This window comes from Aspergillus pseudotamarii (assembly GCF_009193445.1).
Source record: "Aspergillus pseudotamarii strain CBS 117625 unplaced genomic scaffold BDV38scaffold_42, whole genome shotgun sequence".
Lineage (NCBI taxonomy): Eukaryota > Fungi > Ascomycota > Eurotiomycetes > Eurotiales > Aspergillaceae > Aspergillus > Aspergillus pseudotamarii.
Genome location: NW_022475056.1, coordinates 136,013 through 161,307, shown reverse-complemented (window position 1 = coordinate 161,307; position 25,295 = coordinate 136,013). Strand labels below are relative to the sequence as shown.

The 25,295-nt window shown below is 47.3% G+C and overlaps 6 protein-coding genes across 6 annotated transcripts; 4 read left to right on the top strand and 2 right to left on the bottom strand.

The window, feature by feature from the left end:
- Window positions 1-329: 329 nt before the first annotated feature.
- BDV38DRAFT_284814 (putative choline transport protein Ctr) lies at window positions 330-2,027 on the bottom strand (the record flags this gene model as incomplete). The annotated part of the gene is made up of 3 exons (XM_032060350.1): window positions 330-466; window positions 524-1,461; window positions 1,534-2,027. The coding sequence occupies 3 exons, from the start codon at window positions 2,025-2,027 to the stop codon at window positions 330-332; spliced, it is 1,569 nt and encodes a 522-aa protein (XP_031911616.1).
- A 3,509-nt stretch (window positions 2,028-5,536) lies between these two features.
- On the top strand, window positions 5,537-5,950 carry BDV38DRAFT_252138 (uncharacterized protein). The gene has a single exon (XM_032055088.1). The coding sequence runs from the start codon at window positions 5,683-5,685 to the stop codon at window positions 5,887-5,889; it is 207 nt and encodes a 68-aa protein (XP_031911615.1). The 5' UTR covers window positions 5,537-5,682; the 3' UTR covers window positions 5,890-5,950.
- Window positions 5,951-10,662: 4,712 nt separating this feature from the next.
- BDV38DRAFT_284813 (DUF1996 domain-containing protein) lies at window positions 10,663-12,260 on the top strand (the record flags this gene model as incomplete). Its single annotated transcript, XM_032060349.1, has 3 exons — window positions 10,663-10,840; window positions 10,893-11,049; window positions 11,111-12,260. 3 exons carry the CDS (start codon window positions 10,663-10,665, stop codon window positions 12,258-12,260), a joined length of 1,485 nt encoding a protein of 494 aa, XP_031911614.1.
- Window positions 12,261-15,118: 2,858 nt separating this feature from the next.
- BDV38DRAFT_137226 (LCCL domain-containing protein) lies at window positions 15,119-17,458 on the bottom strand. The gene is made up of 2 exons (XM_032051379.1): window positions 16,819-17,458; window positions 15,119-16,753 (listed from the first exon to the last, which is right to left on the bottom strand). The coding sequence occupies exons 1-2, from the start codon at window positions 17,277-17,279 to the stop codon at window positions 15,154-15,156; spliced, it is 2,061 nt and encodes a 686-aa protein (XP_031911613.1). The 5' UTR covers window positions 17,280-17,458; the 3' UTR covers window positions 15,119-15,153.
- Window positions 17,459-18,466: 1,008 nt separating this feature from the next.
- Window positions 18,467-22,124, top strand: BDV38DRAFT_272736 (putative aromatic amino acid aminotransferase; the record flags this gene model as incomplete). The annotated part of the gene is made up of 5 exons (XM_032057542.1): window positions 18,467-18,587; window positions 18,662-19,244; window positions 19,338-20,314; window positions 20,698-20,723; window positions 21,105-22,124. The coding sequence occupies 5 exons, from the start codon at window positions 18,467-18,469 to the stop codon at window positions 22,122-22,124; spliced, it is 2,727 nt and encodes a 908-aa protein (XP_031911612.1).
- Window positions 22,125-23,292: 1,168 nt separating this feature from the next.
- On the top strand, window positions 23,293-25,052 carry BDV38DRAFT_252121 (uncharacterized protein). Its single transcript, XM_032055087.1, has 2 exons — window positions 23,293-24,836; window positions 24,885-25,052. The coding sequence occupies exon 1, from the start codon at window positions 24,123-24,125 to the stop codon at window positions 24,426-24,428; it is 306 nt and encodes a 101-aa protein (XP_031911611.1). The 5' UTR covers window positions 23,293-24,122; the 3' UTR covers window positions 24,429-24,836; window positions 24,885-25,052.
- Window positions 25,053-25,295: the final 243 nt, after the last annotated feature.

Below are 25,295 nucleotides of genomic sequence, written 5' to 3'. Positions count from 1 at the left end.
ATCTTCCTCCACAAGATTCCAGATCTCAATGACTGAGAAGATACGTTATTGAACTTTTTGGATTTTTTTTTTCTTTTCTTTTTTCTCTTTAAAGGTCATCAGCTCTTATGGCTGTAGGGTATCGTCGTTTCTGTACAACTTCCGACTCTACAGAGAGTTTCTCTGTTCTCGAGCAATGACCCTCTCTCTCTCTCTCTCTGGCATTGTCAAAACGCCCTCGCATCGCCGTGAACAAATCATGAAAACGCTTCCAAATCACAAAAAAAAAATATGTGTGTGCAAAATAGAGGGGTGAAGAAGCGAATTGCGGGGATAATCAATATCCATCCTTACTCAGAGTCCTCAGACGCGCCATGGCCTTCCATGGCGCTGACACTGCCCTTATATACGCGTCTACCGCGAATGAACCAATCGCAAAGAACAATGAAAATCACCACACCATATACGGCCGAGACATAGTTCATGTCTGAGGAAAGTCAGCGGAAATGTCCAATCAAGTTTGTTAGAGGTAAAAAAGACTTACTGCCTGTGTTCACCGGCATAGTTGATGGGAAGGAGTACATAACAAGACAGAAGATGGTCCATAGCACGGTGACAATGTTGGCGAAGGCACCCCACTTTCCAAGCCAGAAGGGGCCGTGCTTGATGTTGTCACGGCCTCGATACCAGAGGCACAGAATGGGACAGGAGTACGAGATATACAGCAAGGTGATACAGGCCGTCACCATACTGTTGAAAGCGGTAGAGGAGCCGAGATAGAGCAGTCCGAGAACACCAACGATGAAGCTACTGGCATTGTGGGCGTTCAGGGGCACATCGAGAGTGTGGTTCACCTGAGAGAGCCACTTGTGTCCAGGGATACCACGGTCACGAGCAAAAGCCCAGCAGAGGCGAGACTGCCAAGTGTGGCACGCAATCAGACATCCCATCCCGGTAACGAGCAGCAAGGTCTCCAACACAATGGCGCCCGGCACATTGTCAAGAGCTTGGTAGTAAAGCTCCAAGATAGGAACACCAGTGGCTGTATTCAGGAGCTTGCTCAGGTCATTCAGACTGAAGAACATGGAAATACAGTAGAACCAAGAGGTGACGAAACCAATGCCAACCGTGGCCATAATAGCGATGGGGATGTTTTTCTCAGGCTGCGGTACCTCCTCCGCGAGGTGGGTCGCAGAGTCCAAACAGGCAAAGATCCAGTTTGGATTGATCAACCCAACAATGAAAGCCATACCGTCCGACTTCCATCCAGTGGAATTGACGAAATGGCCGAACACATATGCTCCACTGGCATGAGTCTTGGCACAGGCGGGCACCGTAACCAGAATCACGAAGAAGGATAGTAGAGAGATGTAAAGGGTGACCTTTGCAACTGCAGGCAGCGTTTTACCCCAGCAGTTGAAGAGATAACAAAAAAAATTAATGAGCTGATAAGCCACCACAGTATGCCATGGCTCCGGGACACTGTTATCTATCAGTTAGCACCACACACAAAAGGATACATCTAAAAGGAAGGTTAGGGCTTCCAGAGCATACAATTCGGGATGGCCAAGTTGCCACATTCCTACTCCAGCGGACCCAAGGCTGAGCGCGACACTAGCACAGGCGAAGATAGCACCAGCATACCCAAACCAGCCGGTGAAATAGGATGCGAATCGTGCGTATTTCTTAGGCGCAAGTTCGTTGGCCCAGAAATATTGACCACCGGCATTGGGCATGGAACTGGCTAGTTCGGAAAGCGAGGCTCCCACACAGGTCGAAATGAAGCCGATCCAGATCAACCCATAGACGATAAGGACCGTGCCTCCAGAACTGATACCAGTGATCAAGGATGCAGAGATACCGAACCAGGAATTAGACATACAAAACGCAATACCAACAAGTGAAAGTATTGAGAAATTGCGCTGCAAATCCTGTGTGTATCCCATCTCGGCCAGCCTGAGTGCGTCAGAATCATCGGCTCCTGACGCATTCTCACCCTTGGATGCCGGATTCACATTCGGCTCCTTTTCTATGTCGAAGTCGGCCATTGTGGCGGGTAATTGCAATGGGTGTCAGTATACGAAGTTGGTGCAAAGGGCAACACAGTGTTCGAAATAGGGATACCGAGCCGGCTGCCGTGTTGCAAGATTACCGCGTGGGAGTCCGTAGATCGGATGGTCTAATTGAGTCGATTATAACCACGGTTGCATAAGGGCTTATGGATTCGTTCCGGGTTTGGTTCGAATGGTAACGGGGGTGCTGTTGGACAGATTGGCTGCTGTTGGGGGTTCGATGTCAGGTCCTGGTGATGTTACTGCTGGTCAGGTCGACTGCTATTGGCACACTTCCTGCGGGTCCAAAGTCGCGAAGGGGGGTCGTCGAGTTTGTCGTCGGATTCCAGAAATTGCTGGGTGATTGTCGCACACGGAGAGATGACAGGACCTATCGATACGGCGATACAAGATACGGAACAGCCGAAGCGATCAGTATTACAGAATTCAATCTGTTGTTTTTCGTTGCTTGTTCTCTCGAGCTATCAACAAAGTGGAAAGGCGTAAGACAGAGACTGAAGTCTTGGTGTCGGGTACAGCCTAACGCAAAAAGAAGCAAATACCTCAAGCTGCAGATGCAGGAGAAGGTTTTTGCAGAAGGTAGAGGGGAGGGGAAAATATGAAAGGAGGAATTGATGTGAATGTTGGAGAAAGACTGGTCTCATGGGAGGGGCAAAAGTGAGTATTTAAGATATCGTCACGCTGCGCTTCGTATTTATTTTCCTTTTCTTTTATTAATGTCAACCCTATGCCTCGATGTAGCCTTCCTTGTCGACTCCACTTTTGATTTGATTAGTTGATCCCCCAAAGGTCCGAGAGGTTCCCCATCTTTTACCTCTTGGCTCCATCTCTCACGGAAGAACTAACTATAGCGGACACCGTGATAGGCACAAAGTCAATTTCGAATTCCGATTTGCCTCCACCTACCAGTATATCGTCATAGGTTATGCACTAGGCACATAATTAACCTAGTGCCGTTTTGGTCCTGAGTCCCTGGTGGCGATGGGTTCAATGAATTGAGGCACTATTCGGTTGTGGTGTGAGGGCTAGTTAAGAGCCTTGGATACATAGTCAACTTTGGTGCAGTGGTTGGTTGATCCTTGCTACACACGGTGTTTTCGCTCCACTCCGGCCCTAGAGGTTCCGCTGCAAAATTTTGATTCTAGCCATGTGCGTTTTACTTTTACTTTGAATTTTGATTTACCCTACTCATCTTTTCTCCCTCCCCCCAACGTCATAGATTATGGATACTGTGCGCGTCAGGAGTAGTTTTCGTCTAGTTCGAACCGGCTCGGAGCTTCAATTCATCGGCCCGTGTCCGACGGTCTCTAGACAACCAATCCTGCAGCAGAGATTCTTGCAAGAGCGAATGGCCTAATCAACAATTGTTATGCACCGTATATGCTATACAATAATCAGTTCTATTATAGTTTTCCGGGTGATACTAGCCAAGGTTATTATCACTGACACCTCAAGATTTCTTAGGGAAAGTCCTCCGCTCAACCCGTTGACGTTCCGAACTTTCTCCAGTCCCTAGCTAGCCTTTGGTTTTAGTAACATCCACGACCGGCACTAGTGGTGCTCATTCTTATGTGAGGTTTTGATTCGAGCCAAGATGAGAAACACTCCACTAAAAGATAACCTCACCGATGCGCGAGTGAAGCTCGAGGCATTTTATGAATTTTATTCTCGGTCGTATAGTCTGCATGCCCAACAACTCAACCGCCTCTTTAATACGGTATGCAATGATGTATGCACCTTGACGACAGCGTACAGTATTCTCAAAACGAGCACAACCATGTCCTACCTATCAGAGCCAATGGGATACCCAGTCTTTATCGCATACATACCATGAAGCTCTGCCACTCGATTTTAGGGGGCGCCCCTAGTTAATTCCGGAATCTTCCCGCGCCTAAACAGAAGCTTGGCTCTACTCAGCCTTCCGCCGCCAACATGCTCACAGGCAGCAACCTTTACCCCTTAGAGAAACCGGATATCTTAGAGTTCCCTGTGGCTTCTTTTTTTTTTTTTTTTTTTTCCATATCAAATGGCGATCATCGCTGCACAACGTCGCGACAGGCTAATAATATCTATTCTTTAAGGTAATCTCGACGGCTGAAACCGATGATAAGCCGGTGGTATACGAGACCGTAACTTCAGTGCTACACTAGCGTGGCTCCATGATAACATACTTCGACAACAATTGCCTTGTTTCCTATCCTTCTCCTATGCTTCTCGAGTGGGTACGGAAGCAAGTAAGTAGCCTAAGAGAGTACGTAACGGAATCTAACCGACAGCTTCAGATCTGGAGGTAACATTCGGCATGGGAGCCACAAAAGCTTGGAATCCGCTTCCCAATTGGGAATAGCGCTGTCCGTGACCCAGAACAGTTGAGCGCCCGATTCCGAATGGTCTACGAGAGTTAGTACGGAGTAAAATACTATTTATCAATTTGTTTCCAGAGGGAGACAGCAATAGAAATGGATGGCACCTCACCATTGAACCACAGTGGCCTGGACCAGAGCACGCCAACTCTTTGGTACTGCCTGAGTGCTTTGTCACGCGATCACTGGACTGATGGAAAGGGGGACATAATCATTCATCACCTCCGCACAGTAAGGTTGGAGATAGACATTTCCCGAACCGTATCCATCATGTCGTAAATCTTCAGCGAACGCTTTCTCCATCCATTGCCCGTAAGAAGGAATAGAACCCAGCTGACCAGACCGACAAATCCAACGCAACAGTACCAAAGTGGTAAGGTCCTATCTACCCCGGAAAATCCCAGCCATTAACCCTGTTTCAAAATGAAACCTTCCCATCGGTATCTCCAAAGTGTAAGCAAAAGGATAACGACCTAACGGCATAGTCAATCCATCATCAATCACTCCAAGCCATTCACAGCAACCAATGACGGAGAAAAGCTTATCAAGAACACGGGAGCATCAAATGAGCAAGCTGACGTATTGTATGTTGTCGGTGTGCCATTGGTGTAGAGTTCGGTGGCTGGAAATTTGGGGAATTGATGGTTATCATGCGCTCTCCGGTATACATAGTCTGTTGTCAGTTGATCGTTGATTTTAGTCCGTAAACTCAAGTGGTTACCCGAAAAGAGTAAAGATGTCCGTCCTGCGTGGGGATAGGCTACAGGATTGTAGATACTGCTCGAGATAGCATATGTTTCCCCCGCTTGGTATAAACGAGGGCTTTTGATAATTATCTTTGTTAGATGAAGCTTGATATAGGAGACAAAGTCTAAGAGAGAGTGGTAGACCCAGGTTGTTGCTTGAGTTTTGGATTCTCCTGAGCGGCCATTAAATGACAAAAGTTGCCCTACATTTAACCCCGCTTCTTAACCATGGCTGGAATATCACCCAGATCCTGAGAATAAGACTCTCGAGGAAGAGAAAGGCATAAAGAGCAAACGGAAGATCGTCGTTTTCCAGTCCAGACGCTGTCAGATTGACGAAGACGCAAAGATCATCCATACTGGGTCTCCGGATTATCTAGTATGGTCCGCCGGTATGGGAAAGACATTCAACCCATCCCGCAATATGTTTAGATACAAATGGCCTCGTCGCAAGGCACCTAGCTATAAGGAGGAGAACGAGGACAGCGTTCGAGAAAGTATCAGGGCCAGTGATTTGCTGCAATGATTGTCGCGAACTCACAACTTATAAGCATAGTTGTGATCCGGCTTACAAAACGTGTGGTAAATATTTCTCTCCAGAAACTGGATGCCCTGATCTCTGCAGTATTATTCCTTGTTGTGGATGCTGCGGTCAAAGTATACTCATATATCCTTTACCTTCCGCTAAGACTACGGGCTCTACTGGTCCCAATGGGCTGCCAATCGTAGAAACATAAATTCCTATCCCATATATAGTGTATCTATGTACTGATAAGGCCATTGGCTTCTGAATTATTTCCCCCGACTTGAAATCCGTGATGAGAATACTAGTCGACCTTCTACTCTCCGATAAGAAGCTGGAATTTGGGTTGGCCTACTTTCTATAGAATTATTATCAAAGCTGTCGGAGGTTCAGATACTTTTATAGATATGGTTTACAACACAGCCGACCCAATGATCAGAGCTTTACAAGGTAAAGTTCTTACCGTCGATATGTATGTAGTATTCTTATTATATCTAATAATGGTAGAGTATCTAAGGCTAGCCCAACCGATCTTGAGCCATTATTAAGGGTTTGGGTCGCTGCGAGAGGGTTTAGTAGTGAGAATGACCTATATTACCAGACTCAAAGATATGTCGGCGCGATGCCACTGAACCTGAGGTCCTCCTTAAAGTTAAATCGCTTTTAACGGAGCTTGGTCCAGACACCTTAGACGATAGAGGCAGAGCGTGGGAATGCGATATTGACGAAATTGTCTGCAATGATACATTCAAAATTCCTACCGAAGAGGAATCTGCCTCCTCTAGCACAGGCCAAGACCTAGAATGTATGCTCAGCGTAGACATATCTGTTAAGGCAGGTAATGGTTCAGCCTTTCACAAGCCGGTTAGCTTTGATACTGGGCCATAAGTATAGTGGCCGCTGGGAACATCGATACAAGACTTGGACTTCTTTTATCTGTTATGGATCTGTCAGTGTCAAAATGGAAGAAGAGCCCAAAAATGGACACTGGGTTCAAGCTGAGTTATTACCTGTCGAAACCAGGCACCCTTAAGTTTAGGCCAAAGTAACTGAAGACCAGGATCCTGGTACTTGCCTTGTATTCCGAGTCTTAACAAGGAGCACGGACCGTGCATTGTCTGTAATATATCCTACTATCAATATCATAAGTGGATGCTTCAGAGTAAACACTCTTGTAGATAAGCTCAACGGTAATAACTATCTCCAAATATCTCAAGGGCCCTGGAGAGTTAGATATATTGACCCAAGAAATAAGTCATTACTCAACAGCCATCCGATATTAAAGAACTTTTCTTAGTGGTGCCTACACTGATGATAACGGGATAATAGATCCCAAGAGAAAACAGACTCGGGTATTAAATAACTTAGTAGTCGATGGGAAGTCTGTACAAAAGAAGAGCAAGCTAGGATGATGAAAAGTATTGCCGTTGTGCCGTTATTTCTATTCTGCCTTCGCTCCCACCTTGGGTGGTTGTTTTGATATTCCATGATTCTTCTACTAGTCTTAGTCAAATCGATCATTATTCAGGTAGTCCATATAGTAACTATGTAACTACTCTTGGATAGTAGTATATTGTATTCTTTTTCTTCTTTTAAACTTTGTTCCCTAGTTAAACTAGTGCTGATAGTCATTGGCCGTCACAGTTATTATCAGCAGAGAAAAGAAAATAAAAAAGAATTAGATCATTTATTTAAAAGAGCTAAAAAGAGAGATGGGGGGTTGAAAAGAGCAAAGGAACGTCAGCGACAGGACTGTGCCCATGGTTTCTGATTTCGAGCATCTAAAGCAGAATCTATTCTAGGTTACATTGAACAAAGAGCGGTATACTCCACAGTGGGGGTGATATGATATCACAAGGATAAACCAACTCCTAATGGTATCTTGGTTAAGTGGGGTATGTTACCACATAGCAGTCTATGGAGTACGCTCTCTACTTATCAAAGTAGTATCTGGGACTAAATTCTGTTCGCATGTGATGCTCTTTGGGGTTTGAAAGATAGTAGATGGCATTATGGATATATTGATATATATATCAAGCAGAAATAGATCACAGGCAACAACTTGCTAACTTGACTGAGACAACCGAATCATTGTAGCCTGTTCATGTTCTCTAGGGTCTGATTATTAATATCTGGGTACACATCTGTTCTTCTGATGTAGTGTGTTAGCTGTAATGCACGAAGCATTTTTGGTTATAGAGAGGAAGTCACATTCTGATTGCGATGTGTCTGCCATGCTGCAGTTAATTCAACTAGAGTGGTAAATGGACAATTGATGTCACTTTTCATTGTTGGATAAAAGTCGGTGTATCAGAGTTAGACGGAATACGGATGTCATTATCACGGGAAGATACTTGGCGAAAGCCCCAGGCTACGAGATCATGTGCTAATGGGATGATCTGCCTTCTGATGTGTCACACCCTCGTTTCATCGTTTAGTACTCCATATTTAATCTATGAGAAGCACGATAGAAGATCTGTGGAATCTTTGGAGGTGAGATCTGACTTTTTCTTTTCTTTTTTTTCTTTTCCCTTTTAGCGTTAAGTATCGATGCTGCTTAAACTAGCATTCAGTACACGGGATGCAAGTTTCTATTCTCGACATGGTCCACAGTTCGTCCGATTCTGAAACGACAGTCGCTAACTTTCGGGGAAGTGCTTACCCGCTCTCGTCTCAGTGACCGTGTGAGGCACACTTCCCAGGATATGCTTGCTTCATGACGCAGAAAGCGAATGACTCGTGTGGCCGAGGTAGATGTAAGGCTCCCCCTGTGTTGGCCTTATTCAGGATATGATTTTGAACTGGACCAGACTGCCAAAGTACCCCTGAGGCTCGGATGTGTATGATGTCACGTTTCAACCTCCTATCCGCAATTTGCGACCGACCCAAACATCGGCCCCAGACCAACGCTTTAGCGTCTCACTAGTCAGGAACGGGATCCGGCAACGGCCAATCTTCTGCGTTGGCCCCAATTCCGTCTTTTTTCTCATTTGCAAATCAAATCCTCCGATGAAACCACAAACTTTCGTTTCAGGTCAATCCACACCGTTACGATTCCTGCTTTATCATAGGGCAAGCGCCCGATATGGTGCCTCCGTATGTTCAGAATGGCCACCCCTGTTCGCTGGGGACCGAACGAACGACGGAGTACTGGCATTACCCCTGGAGATCAGCAATCTCGAATAATGGGGCGGAGTGGAGGCCCAGGGAAACCGTCGGGCACTGCCTCTCTTGGGCGCTGACTAGCTGAGAAAACCAAAGACGCTCACGTCTCTGAGTGGACGTCCCACTAGCACACGAGACGTCGAAGAAAACCGCTCCAGTCCTCTGCTAATTATCCGTCATCTATGGAGGTCCTGCGAAGGTTGTGATAGGGAGGAAGGGGAAACGACATCCCAGCCCCCCCCCGCGCTTGTAAGTTTGTCCTAAGTGGTTCTTGGCTATTGGGGCTCCATCTGCAGTCTGATAGAGGGGACGCTAACTCTTAATGAAATTTCCTTGAGATGATCTTGCTCCTTATCGTTTAACCCCTCCCTGCAGAGTTTGGTTCGGACGATTGTCATTAATTTCGAGAAAAAAAAAAAAAAGAAAGAAAGAAAAGGAAGCGCAGTAGTCATGGGAATAAGAAGATAGAATTTAATAGTTCCATGATCGCTTCTTAGCGACCCAACGACCAAGTAGAATTCGGTTCTTGGGTCCGAGAAATAGGTAGAAGACCAAGATGCAGAATTAAATAGTTTATCAGATAGGGGCGAAGGGAAGCGAAATGAAAAACAAAAAAATCTGAAGAAATTGAAAAAGGCAACAATCAAGGACAATCGCCATTGGTGATTGGGGCAAATTGGACTGGACTTACTGACATTCCCCAGCGAACAGACCACCTTCTGTTGAAGTCACTCGGCTCTTTTGCTACTATCGCTTTGTTTAAAACCACTTCCTCCTCTCCCTTTCTTTATTCCCACCACATCATCCGACGGCGTTGACGTCCTTCCGCTCCTTTATCATTTTTCTCAGAGGGATTGTATCCTTTCTGTCTTGTCCTTTTTCTTTTTTTCCCACACTCCTTTTGTCCCTCGTTCTCCACAGTCTCTCGTTAATTCTGTTGATTTGTGTTCTTTCTGCGGTTGTCATCTCACGGTACAGTCTCCCATGAACTCCCTGGTTTATTTACCATTCCAATCCAAGAAACATGGCTAATGAACAGTGAGGTTACTAGATAACCAACTCAAAAGCCCTAGATTCCTGGTGAGATTCCAGCATAACTATTGGAGTATCTCCAACAGAGTCAAAGAATCGATCGATCGACAGCCACTCTAGTAGTCGCTGCGGATTTCCATAAAGGGTATGTCTACAATTTCTCTCTATCTCTGTCTCTCCCCCTCCCTTCTTTTTTTTTTTTTTTTTTTTTTGTCCCTTTCACTCTATTCACACTCCAATGTAATATCGGTTCTATATATGCTCTCTTCTCCAAAGCTCCAGCCCTAAATGCCCTCGTGTAATACATCCCAGTGGTGCGTAATAAGAGACTGCGCGCCGACGACGAAGCAAGGGGAATCAGGTCTTCACCCCTTGCGCCAGACAACCAGCCATTGAGGTTGAAACAACCATGATGTCAGAGGATTGTCCTGCTCCCGGTTTCTGGATTGCTTATTGTCCTTTATTATATGTGGAGCTGGTTTCAAAGGGTTGGAGTTATGCGCAAACTTGCTTTGCCACTGTTGTTATTGTTCATCATGCGATTTTATACTATGTTCTGCCCCCCCGCCATCGCCCGTCTATACTACTATGTAGTAGCCAGCGGCACCAGGCACCATCGGTTCCCTTCCTTATTTCGAACTTTATTCTGCCATATGATTCCTAATTATTGACTTGGCGACGCTATAGCCGATTACCTCGCTCGTGATAGCGGAAAGTCAACTGTCGCTCTTTTTGAAGCCCACTCTTGTCGTTCGTTCTAAGAGCGATCGATATTCAGGATCATGCGCCAAACTATGAGGCTTGACGTCGGCCTAGTGACATGCCTGGCTGCTTTCTCGGGCCTGGCTGAGGCGTTCTGGCGTCTCCCATGCCGTGGAAGAGCTGGTTTGGCCCGTCTCGATCCCCTGATGGACCCCGGAAAGGATTCGTACCATGTGCATGCAATTCATGGACCGGACAGTCAGTTTACCAATCTTTCTCCATGTTGGTCCAATATACTGAATGATGACAGCCTTCTCCATGACCTCCGACATGGATTCCCTGAGGGATAGCAGCTGCACTTCGTGCGCAGTCACCCAGGACAAGTCGGCGTACTGGCATCCCGCTCTGTACTTCATGCATGAGAATGGTGATACTGAGATTGTTGATCAAGTGGGAGGCATGCTTGTGTATGTATCCCTCTCTCCCAAGATTGAGAGCAGTCGCTGACGTGATCATTTACTCGAATAGCTACTACCTCCTTTACGGAAACAACGTGACCGCGTTCCCGGAAAACTTCCGCATGATCGCCGGTGACACCTTCAAGCGCGACTTCAAATGGCCAATTCCCGATCCTCCCACATCTGAATGGTCTGGAGAACAGGAATCGCAGGCTGCCCTTCGCCAGAAGGCGATCGGCTTCAACTGCTTGAACTACAACAAAGCAGCCGAACCCTCGCTCGGTCGACACTTCTTGCCTAACAAGACCTACCTCGACGAACACTGTACCGATGGTGTGCGCTTTGAGATCATGTTCCCCTCTTGCTGGAATGGCAAGGATGTCGACTCTGATGACCACAAGTCGCATGTTGCCTACCCTTCCACGGTGATGGATGGAACATGCCCCGAGGGCTACGACACTCGTGTCGTTTCTCTTTTCTTCGAGACCATTTGGGATACTTACGCTTTCAAGGATAAGAAGGGCACATTCGTAATTTCGAACGGTGACCCGACTGGCTTCGGTTACCACGCGGACTTTATTCACGGCTGGGAATCCGGTGTCTTGGAGCAAGCCGTGGAAAAGTGTACCAATCCTTCTGGCCGCGTTGAAGATTGCGACGTGTTTGACATCCAGACCGAGGCCGACCAGCGGAAGTGCAAGTTTGAGGTTCCGACGCTTTTGAAGAATGAAGATGTTTACACTTGCAAGGGTGGCCTTCCAAACAACCTCGTCGTCGAGTATGGACCCGCCTATGCAAGCCCCATTTCTTACACCACAGCCACAGCCACTCAAGCTCCTGGCGCCTCGGTGTCAGCCTCGGTGTCCGTATCAATCGGCTTGTCCATCGACTTGCCAGGCATCGTAGCTGTCGAAACTTCGACCAGCAGCTCTACTACGACACCCACATGGACACCTACCCCAACGACCTCTTATATCAAGGGCGATGTTACCCAGGCGATTGTTTACGTCGAACGGGAGGTCACGGTTCTGGTAGATGGACAGGGCAACCCTCTTGCAACGCAGACCGGTGGTCTGGAAACCGTTTCCACTGTCATGTCGACTACCACCAGCATCATCTCTACCGTTGTTACTACGCCAACTGCTCCTCCTGCCAAGAGAGACCTGCATGAACACCAACATGCTCATGGACATCATCGTCATGGTCACTACCACCACTAAACAGAAACTCCTGAGGTGGTTCAAATGAAAATTATCGAGACCAGTGATGAAGCTAGAGTTCCCTCATGGGGAATTTCTTCCCGCCTTTAGTCATTCCTATAACTGTCTTGTGCTCTCAAGTTCACAACTCGATTCACCGAGTCCGGCATGAGCATTGTGCTTCGCTCCAAACTTTTCTCCAGGAGACTTCTCTTCTTTCGTTTATAGTTCTCTTCACATTGTCAATGTCTTATCGCTGTTACTTGGCTGTATATGCTACTCTTATCTGCTTCTTTTATCCTTGAGGGAACAGCTGAAGCGCGAGATTTATTTTGTTCTTCTCTTGATGAGAGTCGGGATGAGCTCTGTTAAATAAAAACCAATGAATACGTCCTGGAGAACTCCAGACTGGCCACGCCCTTGTACGATCACGTTATTCAAATTTGCTTTTCGCACGCAGGAAGTATGTATGATACCTTTTGTAGCATTTAATGTTATTCTTTTCTTCAAATGAATCAATATAGCAAATATGAGTCATACGAGCGTAATAGCGAACTCCGTACTTAGCCTGCGTAACTGAGAACAGAATAAATAAGTTTGCTGATGCCCGCATATTCTAAATGAACGGGGTCATGAGGGAAGAATAAGGGGCAATTTGAAGAATGGGCGCCTGTTCCATTAACAACCTATATTCTTGACAGAATTCTTCTTTGCCAGGTTTAGTTTTGCTACCAGCCAGGCAATAGATTTATAATATGGTATAATACTATCTTGACAATATTAAAATCCAGATACCCGTGGTCATGGTCCGGAATTCTATATTGTCGATATCCACTTAATGCAATCAGGCGCTTACAGCCAGCATTATCATTCCCCTGCGACATATCACCAACAAAATAAAAATAAAACGAGTAAAATAGATATAATAATAATAGTGACCATCTTTCTATTATCCTAGTCTAGTCAATGAGGTACTGCGCAGTAAGGTAACCGCAGAACCATGGTCTATGTTGGTGACAACGGCCTTTTTCGCCTGTATAAGGGACTACCCCACGACTGATACCCTTTCCTAGAAGATCTCCAACCAGTATAGCGGACTAATATAAAGTTCTCTAATAAAACGCCGCCCCCCCCCTCGCTTAGGTGCAAGAACTTCACGTCAGCGGACACATGAAAGGATACCTCACAAGTCTAGAAGAACTTTTGACAGATGTGCTCTGGCGTAAGACCAATCTGGAGGAATTGACCCCGGTTTGTGCCCCCACAATCGTAAAAGGTAGAGTTACTTCCTTCAATCAAAGCGTATTTCCCTCTATGCTTTCAAGTCTAATAAGTATGTCTTTGGGGGCTGCGCCGCGGTACTGTTCTTGATTGTGTCTGGTAAAATTGATAGTCCTGCTTAATTGCGTCTCGTGCCCTGGCTCCAGTAGGATATCATCCATGGGAATTGTCCTTTCGCTATGGTCTTTGAACTCATAGTATAGCTTCTTATTCATAGACTTGATAAACGCTCAATTTGAACTGTTTACTGATAGGATATTTGTGAACGCCGACGCCGTTCCCTTCTGAAATGCGGTCCCCTTGATGTTCAGCAATATGCCAGCGGTGACTTTGATAGGGTCGGGCTCCGGTGTCTCGAGTGTGTTGGTGAAAGCCGTCCCCTGAATCCCTACAATGTCGTTTTTATCCGATGATCATTATGAACTAAACAGATTTGAACAACTTTAATATATGTGTTGCAAGACACTAGATAGAGAAAAGTGGTAAGAAAATGATAGTATAGAAGGAATTGTAGACAAGGGGTAGTGTAGTGGTAAGAGGAGGTATAAGAAGTGATCCTTCACTTCTTGAAAGTATGTCACATCAGTAGGTTTACCAGATGCACCCCTCAGTTGCTTCCTAGGAAGAACGATGAAAGGTAAAAAAGACTTCAAAACGCAGGGAAAAAACCATAGAACCTTGGCTGCTTTCATTTATGCAGCTTATTGAAAGTGCTTGCTCTAATTTGAAGCTCTTTGGAGAAGAGATTTATTGCCACGTGTATGCGTGTGAGCAGGTGTGATAGAGCTAGTTAATTAAGCTTGTGTAAGCATTATCCTTTGCCAATGACGAGCTGGCTTGCCAGGAAGATAGAAGCTTCTTGGGTAATGAGATAAAAAAAAAAAAAAAGAAATCTCTTGCATAGGTGGGAATAGTGTCTGGAGAGGGGAAAGCCTTACAGGAGAAAGGAGGCAAGGAATACATACCTGAGAATGTCGGAGGGAATTAGGGCTAGGTAAGTGAACTTCGGTGTTGACTTTATTCACGAATCATAGACCTATCTATAACATGGAAAGCAACTGAAGGACAGCAAGGAAAAACTAACATTTTCAAAGCTCACATGAAGGTCGGTCCCTGGGGCCAGGGTTATCACTGGGTTATCTGAGCAGTTAGAAGATCGGTCCTTTGGATCGTGGGACGGCAAGTTGATAGTCTGCGTTCTCCGGTTGGCCATGTATGGGCACCTGAGTGGGAGAAAAACTGGCGGAAACATGCCTCGCAATAAGACAGTCAGCGAGTCTTTGAATGTCAACATATTGAATTTGAGATCCAGTGCATACCTACGGCACCAGTGAACTATCATGATATTTGGCCCACTCTGATCAGATTCACAATTAGAACTCGTGAATAGATATTCCTCTCGGCATCCTACTTGATGTGCACATACTACATGGAAGGGTGGACAGTAACGAGTCCCCCTATATGTGCAATAGCCCTAATTCATCATTTATGGTAAATAGTCTAAGTACAGAAACGCCGCGTCATCCATGCCTCGCACGCCTTCATATCCAATCATCCGGTTGAGTAGGGTATAGTATAGTTAGAGTCTTTCGTCTAAAGTTCGCAGAGGCGTTAAACAAACAAGGGATCAAATCTAGTCCTTTGGCGGCGGAGGTGAAATCCAACCCCCGTCCTCCAGCCACACACCGGCACCGCCGTACTTGCCTGCTTCAGCTCCCTTCAAAAACGCAAAACGGAAAAACAGTTCTTCGGGCCTATTGTCGTCCTCATCCTCCGTGCCTATCGGATCGGTATCGGTCTGATCGCTCTCAATGGTCGGGCGGTGTAGGAGTTCCAGGCCAGTATGTCCGTGGCGATGCCACGTGAATTCTCCGAGCTTATCCTCATCAAGGTACCCACGCCAGCGCTCCACATCGTTGACTAGGACCGAGATACCGTCCACACCGAGATTGGCCATGCGTTCCTTCTCCCATAGCGTGAACGTTATGTTGCCATTCCCATGGTATACTTCGTTGGATCCCGAGCCAGGGAGGGTGATGTTAACCGTTGCATCGGTAACGTTGGGGAAGGTACTCCCCCACCATCCGTGAGCTCCGCCAGGTCCCGGGGCTAGCTCGCCCAGTGCGGCGGGCGTCTCGATGATCGACGCGAACCCCCATCGAGCAATGCCGTTCATGAAAAGTCCAAGAAGCAGTCCTTGGTAAACCAGCGAAGGCCTCGTAGGAATTGCAGTGCCAGGCATGAGAAGAATTGCAAGGATGTAATGGTGAATTCGGAGGCGGAGGCCAGGCAACGGAAGCAAGATCAAAAGAATAAGGCCCATCGTGCAGTAGATCTTGAGATAATGCGGCATTAAACCGCCTTGGCGGATCTGCCAGGCCTGACTGAGAATAATGCAAATAACCGTTGGTATAACCATAGCCAACGCTACCTTCGCTCCAGGCTGCCGCTGGATATCGTGAGGCGTAAGGCGTTCGAGGGGTATCAATCGTGCAAAAGTGTAGTTGTTCAATGCACCAATGAACACGGGTGGCAAGTATAGGAGTGTCTTTGTCACCTGATAGGTGGCATCAGAGAGTGGCCGAAGAAGTGGCCGCGCGCAGTACCTAAACAGAACGAAGGCTACGAACGAAGCCGGTAAGAGGTTTGCAAGCAAGCTAGAGACGAGGTCGGCAAACTGGGGGAGTGTCGGCGGATCAGACACCAGTCCCACTTGGCAGAAAACCATGAAAAAGGTACTGAAGAACAGTACTGGGGGTGAGCGGCATAAGAGCCACAAGGTGGCTAGCGCACCAATGGTAATGCCCAAGAGCGGCCAGCGCGGGTCGTTGGGGCAGGTTTCCTGCGATGAGCCTAAGGAAACAAAGCTGAATGACTTGGGAAACGTTGAAGGAAAGCCAACCGAGCTGATTCCATTCTGCTTCGATGCAGGGAAGGAATGGGTCGCGCCTTCTAGCTTCAAAACGCCGCATCCTCCAATGGTATTTGTGATAACACCCGCATGAATAGCGGCTTGGCAAACAAAGCTGTCTGCCCGGTAAACCGGGGTATCGTCCGATCCGGGTTGGGGTCCGCCAACCACGAGACCTTTATAGCTGTACGTCTGATTGCCTACCATATGGGGTGCCGCCAACTTAGCATCCTTGCAGTTCGCGGGACAACGGAAAGGTATTGTAGCCGCCGTAAAGGGACGGCAATCGTTTCCATTGAGGCCGCATTCATTTCCATAATCCCTGGAAGCAATCTTGTTAGATTTACCGGCAGCAAAAGGCACACGAGGCTTCACAGCACAACATACCAAAGTGTCGCTCTACAAGTGAGGGTTTCCGGGCGGCCGAAGCCCTCGATATAACCGGCGGAACGCGAATGGAGTAGAATTATAGTCCATGGCAAAAACCAGGCGAGATAGAAGAGGCTCAACAAGGCGATCTTATGCTTCCGTTTTGGGAAGAAACGTTCCAGGTACCGGACCGGGAGTTCCTGGATGTGGGGGAACAGTGGTTTCAACAGGAGATCATGCGGAGGATCCGGGCCTTTCACCCAGTTCGCCGTCGCGCGAGCGACTTTCCGGATGGGCAGCGGTACCCAGCCCCATTTGAAGGACTTGGAAGACTCCCGTAGCCAGACGGGGATGTAAGAGACGCCGTGCTCTTCGTCCTGAGGAAGGATGTCGGATGCGTCGGGATCGTCGGAATGCTCCGAGTCCAGCAACGGAGGGATGTAAACCCGGGAACCATCCTCGGGGCCTTCACCAAACATCGTCTTGTTGTCTTTTGGAGGGCTATACAATTATCGGACCAGCGATATGAGGTGAAGAACAAAAGATGCAGGAGCAGAAGCCAAAACAAGAGAGATCGGATAGGCAACCGCCGGAAGCGGGGGACGAACGGTGGAGTGACCGATACAAGATCCGTCACCGCCAGAGTTCTAGAACTGCTGTGGACGCGAGAACAAGAAAGAGGGAACGGGAGGAGGAATGCTTGTTTTCCTTTCTCTTTCACAACCAGCGGAAAGACATGACCCTTCAAGTATCGGGTAGAACAGCAATGATTGGATTTGAATAAGGATAGCCCAGGTAGTAATACTAGTAAAGAGCAAAGGACAGAGGAAGTTGGCAGATGGGGGACATGGGCGCAAAAAAAAGTCATTCATTGGCTTCGACATGTCAGCAGTTCAGTGGCAACGCGGACCAATCACCGGCGCTTATGTCAGCGAGGTACCTGCGGGGATTTTCAACGATTGTCAGGGGATCCCGTGGCGAAAATGCATTGCCATTGGAGGACCAGTTCATCAGCGAGTATTCGGAGGGTTTTAGGGGATGGAAAATTCACACTGATGTACGGTTGAAGATCGGTGGAGAGGGGGGCAAATGCAAGTGGCCTTACTATAAGCGCTATTATTATGGAAGACGACACGGTGGGGCAGAGGTTTTTCTTGGGTACTTCTGTACTTCCCCAGACACACGACTAGGACTAGGTAGTTCTATCGACCAAAGACTAAATCGATGACAGTTATTCGACATCATCCTGGGCTGGCGTTATCCGTGATGTCCCGCAATGGCATCGGATTTGTCGGATAAGGCGAAGCGTCCGTCATCGAACAGTATCGCTAGTCCACGGCCAAGCGCACTAATCACATCAAAGGATTCCCAACGGTCTTGGTGTCCAAGTGGATCTCCAACCGTTATGGACTCTGCTTATCAAGCATAGGACAAGTACAAGGGGAATAACTATGGACGATTGGTCATGATAAGGAAGAGGTTTCACATGAACAAGGTGTTCTCCCCTTTCAATTCCGTTCAAAGTAGACAGAGATATAATTTCATTCTGGAAATCGTTCCTATGCATAGAGGAGCTCAAGACAAGAGAACGGCCCACGCCATTGCAAAAATTCCAAAGCTATTCTGGCCCTTATTCTACTATACCTAACTGTACCTGGTTCCAAACATGGCGCCTCCTCTCGACTTATCCCATCATTATGCATCCACCACCAAACGACGCGAGGGGAGCGGCATCAAAGACCTATATAAGTACTTCTTCATCCCGGGTATTGCGAACCTGGCTGGTGGTATGCACGGACGATAGTCACCCGGCTCTGGATGTTGTTGACATTCACTAACCCCGGTCGTCACCTATCATTAGGCTTACCAAATCCCTCGTACTTCCCATACGATACCCTCGAGGCAACCGTCGCCACACCCCAGCGTTTCCAACCTTTCAGTAATGGCACAACCAAGAAATCTCGAGATGACGCTCAGTCATCGATGCGACTGATCGTTCCCAAAGAGAGCCACGCAACGGATGTACAGAATAGAATTGACGTCGCCACTGCCTTGCAGTATGTCACAGCTGAAGGTCTTCCTCCTATGGCCTCATTTGTTCGCCAATTCGCTCGTCGCCATCTTCATCCCAATGTTCCATATGCTGGAGGCCCCGAAACCATCCTCACCACCGGAGCGACCGATGGCTTCTCAAAATCAATCGAAGTATTCACGAATGTCTGGAACCCAGAGAGAGACTGGACCAGTCAGCGCGAGGGCATTCTTTGTGAGGAATTTGTATATATGAATGCTGTTGCAACCGTCAAGCCCAGAGGTCTCAACGTCGTACCGGTCGTCATCGATGCACAGGGAATGTTGGCACGCGGTAAAGGAGGATTGGCCGATGTTCTCGAAAACTGGGATTTCCGAAGAGGCCGTCGCCCGCATTTAATGTACACCATCACGTAAGTTGGCGGGTGATGAGGTCTTCTCCAATGAGTATAGTTCTATTTTTGGTGGATGTCACAGCTGACATCTTTGCTTCTTTTCCAATGCAGGATTGGCCAGAATCCCACAGGCGGCACCTTATCCGTCGAGCGTAAAAAAGAAATATACGCACTCTGTCATTTATACGATATCATCATAATCGAGGACGATCCTTACTGGAATCTGCAGTACCCATCGGCGGCCGCTTTGGAAGCCCAGCATCGAGGCATGCCCCTAGATACAGCTTCGGTAAAGCGCAATTACAATGCACATGGGAAGCCCTCTGGGTATGAATTCCTGGACTCGTTGGTTCCATCTTATTTGTCCTTGGACACTGATGGGCGTGTTGTGCGTCTCGACACTTTCTCCAAGACTATCGCCCCTGGTTGTCGCTTGGGTTGGGTAACCGCACAACCGGCCGTGATCGAGAGGTTGGCTCGGGTCACCGAAACCGCAACGCAAGCACCTTCGGGCTTTGTTCAAGCCCTGGTAGCCAAACTGATTCTGGGTCAACAGCCAGATAACAAGTCTACCAACTCGAGCAAGAGCGATCGTAGCTGGCAAATGGATGGCTGGGTCCGTTGGCTGGAGGGTTTGCGTGGTGGATATGAACGACGCATGCAAGACATGTGCAGCACTCTAGAGGAGGGTAGATACTTTATTGCCACGGACACCGGCCTTGAATCCAGCGAAGAAAGCTGGGAAGTCGTAGATAAGGTACAGATGTACGACTTTTCTTGGCCCACCGGCGGTATGTTCGTCTGGATTAAGCTCCGTCTCGACACCCATCCCCTGCAAGGAAGATACGATCCAGCCAGGCTTTCCAAGGCATTGTGGGCACATCTGACGCAGAAACCGTACCTCTGTCTTCTAGGCCCGGGAGAATTATTTGCTCCCTCGCAGGAGACCTTGGATCGTTCTTGGCAGTATTACCGACTATGCTTTGCGGCTATGCCTGAAGCTGACGTGAAGGGCATCACGACGAGATTGGTGGATGGGTTCCGGGCGTTCTGGAAGCGGACAGATTTAGATGGTCTCGAGGGAGACGGTGAAGATCTGTCGCAGGTGGTCCGGAACATGGAAATGGAGCGCGTAGGGAATTTCTTGGGGAGTGGATGTTAGAAAGATTACGTTTGCTTTTAAAGTCTTGTACAGATGTGCTTATCGGAGCCCGGATTGACCAGAATATATATTTTGTTATCAAAAGCATATAAATTATAGAACAACCACAAAATTACCTAGATTACTAAAGACATATAGTCAATACTATACCACTCATAGATAGACTAAGTTTAATTAATTTGCTACCCTTTTCCATTTATTTATTAGTACCACTGAAGGAAGAGCGTCCCAAGACCAGCAGCAGTTGATCAGAATCCAGTAGCAAGCCTCTTCGCAGAGCGCCTCCCTCATCAAGTAGGCGGTCTATAGATTTTAACACCCCAAACAGCCCGACCGTGAAAAGGGTCTTTTCATGCTGTAAACTGCGATACTGATATGTTCGCTATAAAGACCTTTCTATATATAATATTTATCTAGAAGAATATTTATTTAACGAACTATTTAGACAAGATTTTTTGTTCGAAAAATAATCGCTTTTGGCAAAACAGTAGACCCAAGAGCCTGGCCATGCCAAAGATACAGTATCCGACAAGGCAGTTCAAAAAAGTGGTCAAGTGATTTTGCCAGAGAATTATGGCGTCACGCGCATTGAATCGGCCATCATGCCGAAGCCCACATTAGTCAGCCCATATTATTAGCACGCATTAAATGCACTGTACAAAAAATAGCGATGACATCGGCGGGGAACTAATCTCCTGGACAAACTGAAGTCGCAGTCTACACGGCACCACACTCAATGTCCAAAAATGTCGGCCCAACTCGAATCCCTCGGCAACAATGAATTGACCGAAGAAATAGAAGCGATCAATGCCATCTACGAGCCCGATACCGTTACGATCAACAGCACTGCGGCTTCGTCGTCCACAGCTAACTCTACGCTTGATTTGGGCAATTCTAGTTCAACGGGTCCGCTGGTCGCGACAGTGAAGCTACAGATTCCCGAACATCCGCATCTATCGTTTATACTTGGGTTCGATGCCTCATACCCCGACACAGCGCCCAAGGTCCTCGGGACCGCATCTACGGCGTCGCGCGGGGAGGGTAAAGTTGCTGTCGATGTTTTGGAGGATATACTAGGGAGAACGTACCAGCCTGGCGCTGTTTGCTTGTTCGATGTGATTAATGAGGCGGTGGAGGCTTTCGGGGAGTTGAATCTCGGGGGAAGCAACAACAGCAACGCGAATGTCAAAGAGCACGAGGACGAGACGGACACGCCGGACCTGAAGGCTGAGGATATTGCCAGCTTGTCACTGAAGGAGTCTTTTGGACTGGACAATCCACCCGACTGGATATTGTCGGATGTGGTGACGGAGAAAAAGTCTGTCTTTGTTGGGCGCGCGGCGCATGTCACTAGTCTTGAGCAGGCCCAGGCTTATTTGGATTATCTCCTGGCGACAGAGAAGAAGGTGGCAGCTGCGACGCATAATATCAGCGCTTGGCGCATTAGGCAACAAAAACCATCGAATGCAAAGGGCGAGTCTGCGGAGATGATTGTACAGGATTGCGATGATGACGGGGAGACAGCTGCCGGGGGCCGATTACTTCATCTCATGCAGCTGATGGACGTATGGGATGTGGTCGTGGTAGTCACACGATGGTATGGCGGAGTCTTGCTGGGCCCCGATCGGTTTCGCATTATCAATGCTGTCGGTCGTGATGCGCTGATGAAGGGTGGGTTCGTCAAGGAGTCGACCCCTGCAGGTAACGAGAAGGGGAAGAAGAAAGGAAAGAAATGAGCTCAGGGTTTGGAGTGGACCATGGCCGAATGAGCTTGCTCGTCGACTGCCGGCTGATCCGTTCCATGGCGTGAACCTACTCGTCGCATCTCCCGATTCCCCTCAAAGGCTCATCTCGATGATCTTGGCATTTGTGAGGTAGTATCGGACCCGTCAGTTGGTATGCTTGGGCCACCGTATGCTACGTTCCCCAAGAGGTAGGTGCTCAACCACTGTCAGTCAAGTACTGGAAGGATTTTCTCATTACCAATAAGAGAGGATCGAGAACCTTCCGGGAGATGAAGGTGGATACATCAATTTCGCATCAGATTAAACTCAACAGCAAGAGAAGATGTTGCCTGGAGAGGGGATAGTGACTCGGACCCTGAGCCCCAGTCCAATAGATCGTACCATAGAACAAAGATACCCGAAAGGATGTAACTGAACAGCGACTAAAGGGCTTTATCCATTATCAATAACCTGCTATACAAAAGCTTTCATCCACGGCGAAGATAATAGTCAATGATAAACTGATCACGCCCTCACTGCCTTGGTTTCTCAAATGTTTAACTCACTACTATATCCAGCACGTCAAATCCAAAAAATGACATCCGTACTCCACACTCTGAAACAATACCGTGACACACACACACACACATATATATATAGCATGACGTCGAATAGTCCAATACTACGTTAGACAGAGCAGTGGGTAAGAAAAAGCTAATGTAATAGATTCAGGAACGAAATTAACTGGTCCACCGCTACATTCTAGAAGGTCAAAGCCAAGTGCAACCTTCCAGGGTTCCCATTACTAGAACTGTCTCGGCGAGAGCCCGGCCAGGGCAGGAGAACACTCGGTTGGAGGGACCAATATGAGATATCCGTTTCAGATCGCGATATGTTTTATCTGGTTTACATAATGGATGGAGGCATCGGCCCATCGTTGGGTAATTCGGATGATCCTTGAGCTAATTTCTGCAATCAAAGCTTGGTATGCAAGTTGGATGTGTTTCTGTACTATTGGTAGCGGTGACTACTGTAGCCGCCCGGTTCCTTGACGGTTGTTCCTCATGAACTCCATGTGGTGGAGGCAAATGTAAGAGGTGTTGGGTTGGGACTTGGTCGAACGGCGGCTGCAGAACCAATTGAATGGCCGGGGAAGCTGCAGTGCCCCGTGTGACTAGAGTCTAAACCAAGTTGGTATGTACATGCGCCAGAGATAAGATCGAGTTAGTGTAGGACTATGAGTTGTACAAATCGACAACTTTCGGTCCACAAGACATGAATCTAATTAGATTGTTTAAGTCTGTAGACGAGGTCGCACTAGTAGATACAATCTCATGGTGAGAATCGTCGGACTAGCTCGGATGACTTGGGAGAAGAAGAGCGAAAAGAAAAGAAGAGAACAAATACCGATCGCGAATGAAAATTAAACCCAATACTACCTTAATATCGAAATACCTTATTGGAGAGTTACAAACGACCATTCGGCAAATCATACTGCTACCCGAGGCCACAAATTTATCTGAAACACGTATCAACGGGAAGATCTCATTTGGTCTTTCCCCTCCGTAAAGGAACTTCTAAGCGACATTAAGAAAGTGGGTACGGGACCAAGAGCAGGGAAATTTATACCCTGGAATCTAATATATCAGGGACCATTATACATAACATATTACATATCAATTTGGCGCCAACGATGAGTATATCCAAAGGTCTGATACTTAAGAAATTGATTGATGTTACTCCACAAGACGTAATGTCCCAAACTCGGCGTTGTATTGGTACGGAACTGGAGATCTGGACCCTGAACCATGGAAAACGAGAACTGAACCTGAGGAGAGAAGAGGAGGCTGGATATTGCGTCCAAAGCTACTAAGAACAATAGTGTTCGTTTAAACTTCGAACCTCCTTGAGTCCCAACCGCATCGATTGAATTCCTATTTTGAAGTCAACTGACTAAGGCGGAGATTCTGCCTATTTGAGACAACGGTACTATGTTTGTACGCGCAGCTCATGTCTCTGTTGCCTCTGCAGGTCCTTGCCTGGTTCCTAAGTATAACCCAACATTTTTGCCACATGCATGTGCGTAGAGCGCTAAACGGCGCAATGAGAACACATAAAAAAAAAAGAAGGGGGAAAAAAATAGCAGCGGAGAATTTTAACTTACAGCCTGTTTTTTATTTGGACGACGTAGCCTGCAGTATGGATGGAGTCCGACGGGGGCCCCATTCCCGGCCATCATTAACAACCAGATTCTATACATACGGAATACCGCAGACGTACTTGAGGTGTGAAAATGGAGACATTCTCGTATCATAGTCTACGAGTCAAAACGATTCAGCGTCCTTGACTGGTCAACGTTCAGCGTCTATCAGACATCAGGTCTTATTCCGTTTGCCCCACGTTTAGCGGTCAACTCCGTGTCTTTCACTCTTTGTCTAAAGAGAGTTTTATTTTTCAGTTTTTTTTTCTTTTCTTTTCTTTTCGTTTTTTTTCCTCCTCCTGCCGGTCGGGTCGATGATCAACGGAGTCGGATTACAGTGTGAGATCCCGTGTTCTGTACTTCGACGTAATGTGGCGTGGTGGGCAATGAGGACATCCACGTATGTGTATTGTACTATTGTTCCCACTGCCACGCCACTAGGGTATTGGTTCAGTTATGAGTTCATTCCAACACGAAGATGAAAGGAAAGGAAACGAAATTAAATCTCGTTCGACCATCTGATAGTATGTACAAGTAGATTGTTCTGGGAGTATTGTTAGTAATATTATTAGGGAATGAGATGAGGTTATCCGGCAACGATGTAACTCAGCAATTTTATTCTGAGGGGATCGATAATACATCGGCTGTGATTTCCACCCGCTATGAAATTTGGATAGTTTTGTTAAGCCTCCCCATAGATTGTGGCAATGCCTATTGATTGGCGGCAGATCCGCTGAGGGCGGCCCCATATTGCCATCCAAGGCGCCAACCGAGTCTCCAATCTTAGGCGGTAGCTGGTCAGGAACCGAGCACTCGGGCGGATGGTGTGACACCAAAGCCCCTCCCCGGGTCCAGGGGCTAATTTCCTGTTGGATGCAGCCGTCAACACTAATGCAGGACTAGAAGGAATTTCATGGCTGGGCGCCTTGCTTGATCCCTCATGACTGGCAGTTCACAACAAGGTCGTCGTAAGTAACTCACCG

Coding starts and splice junctions, on each gene's coding strand:
- BDV38DRAFT_252138 (XM_032055088.1), top strand. CDS start 5,683: ATGATTGTCGCGAACTCACAACTTATAAGCATAGTTGTGATCCGGCTT.
- BDV38DRAFT_137226 (XM_032051379.1), bottom strand. CDS start 17,279: ATGTTTGGTGAAGGCCCCGAGGATGGTTCCCGGGTTTACATCCCTCCG. Junction 16,754..16,818: donor ACTTGTAGAGCGACACTTTG/GTATGTTGTGCT, acceptor GATTGCTTCCAG/GGATTATGGAAATGAATGCG.
- BDV38DRAFT_252121 (XM_032055087.1), top strand. CDS start 24,123: ATGTCTCTGTTGCCTCTGCAGGTCCTTGCCTGGTTCCTAAGTATAACC.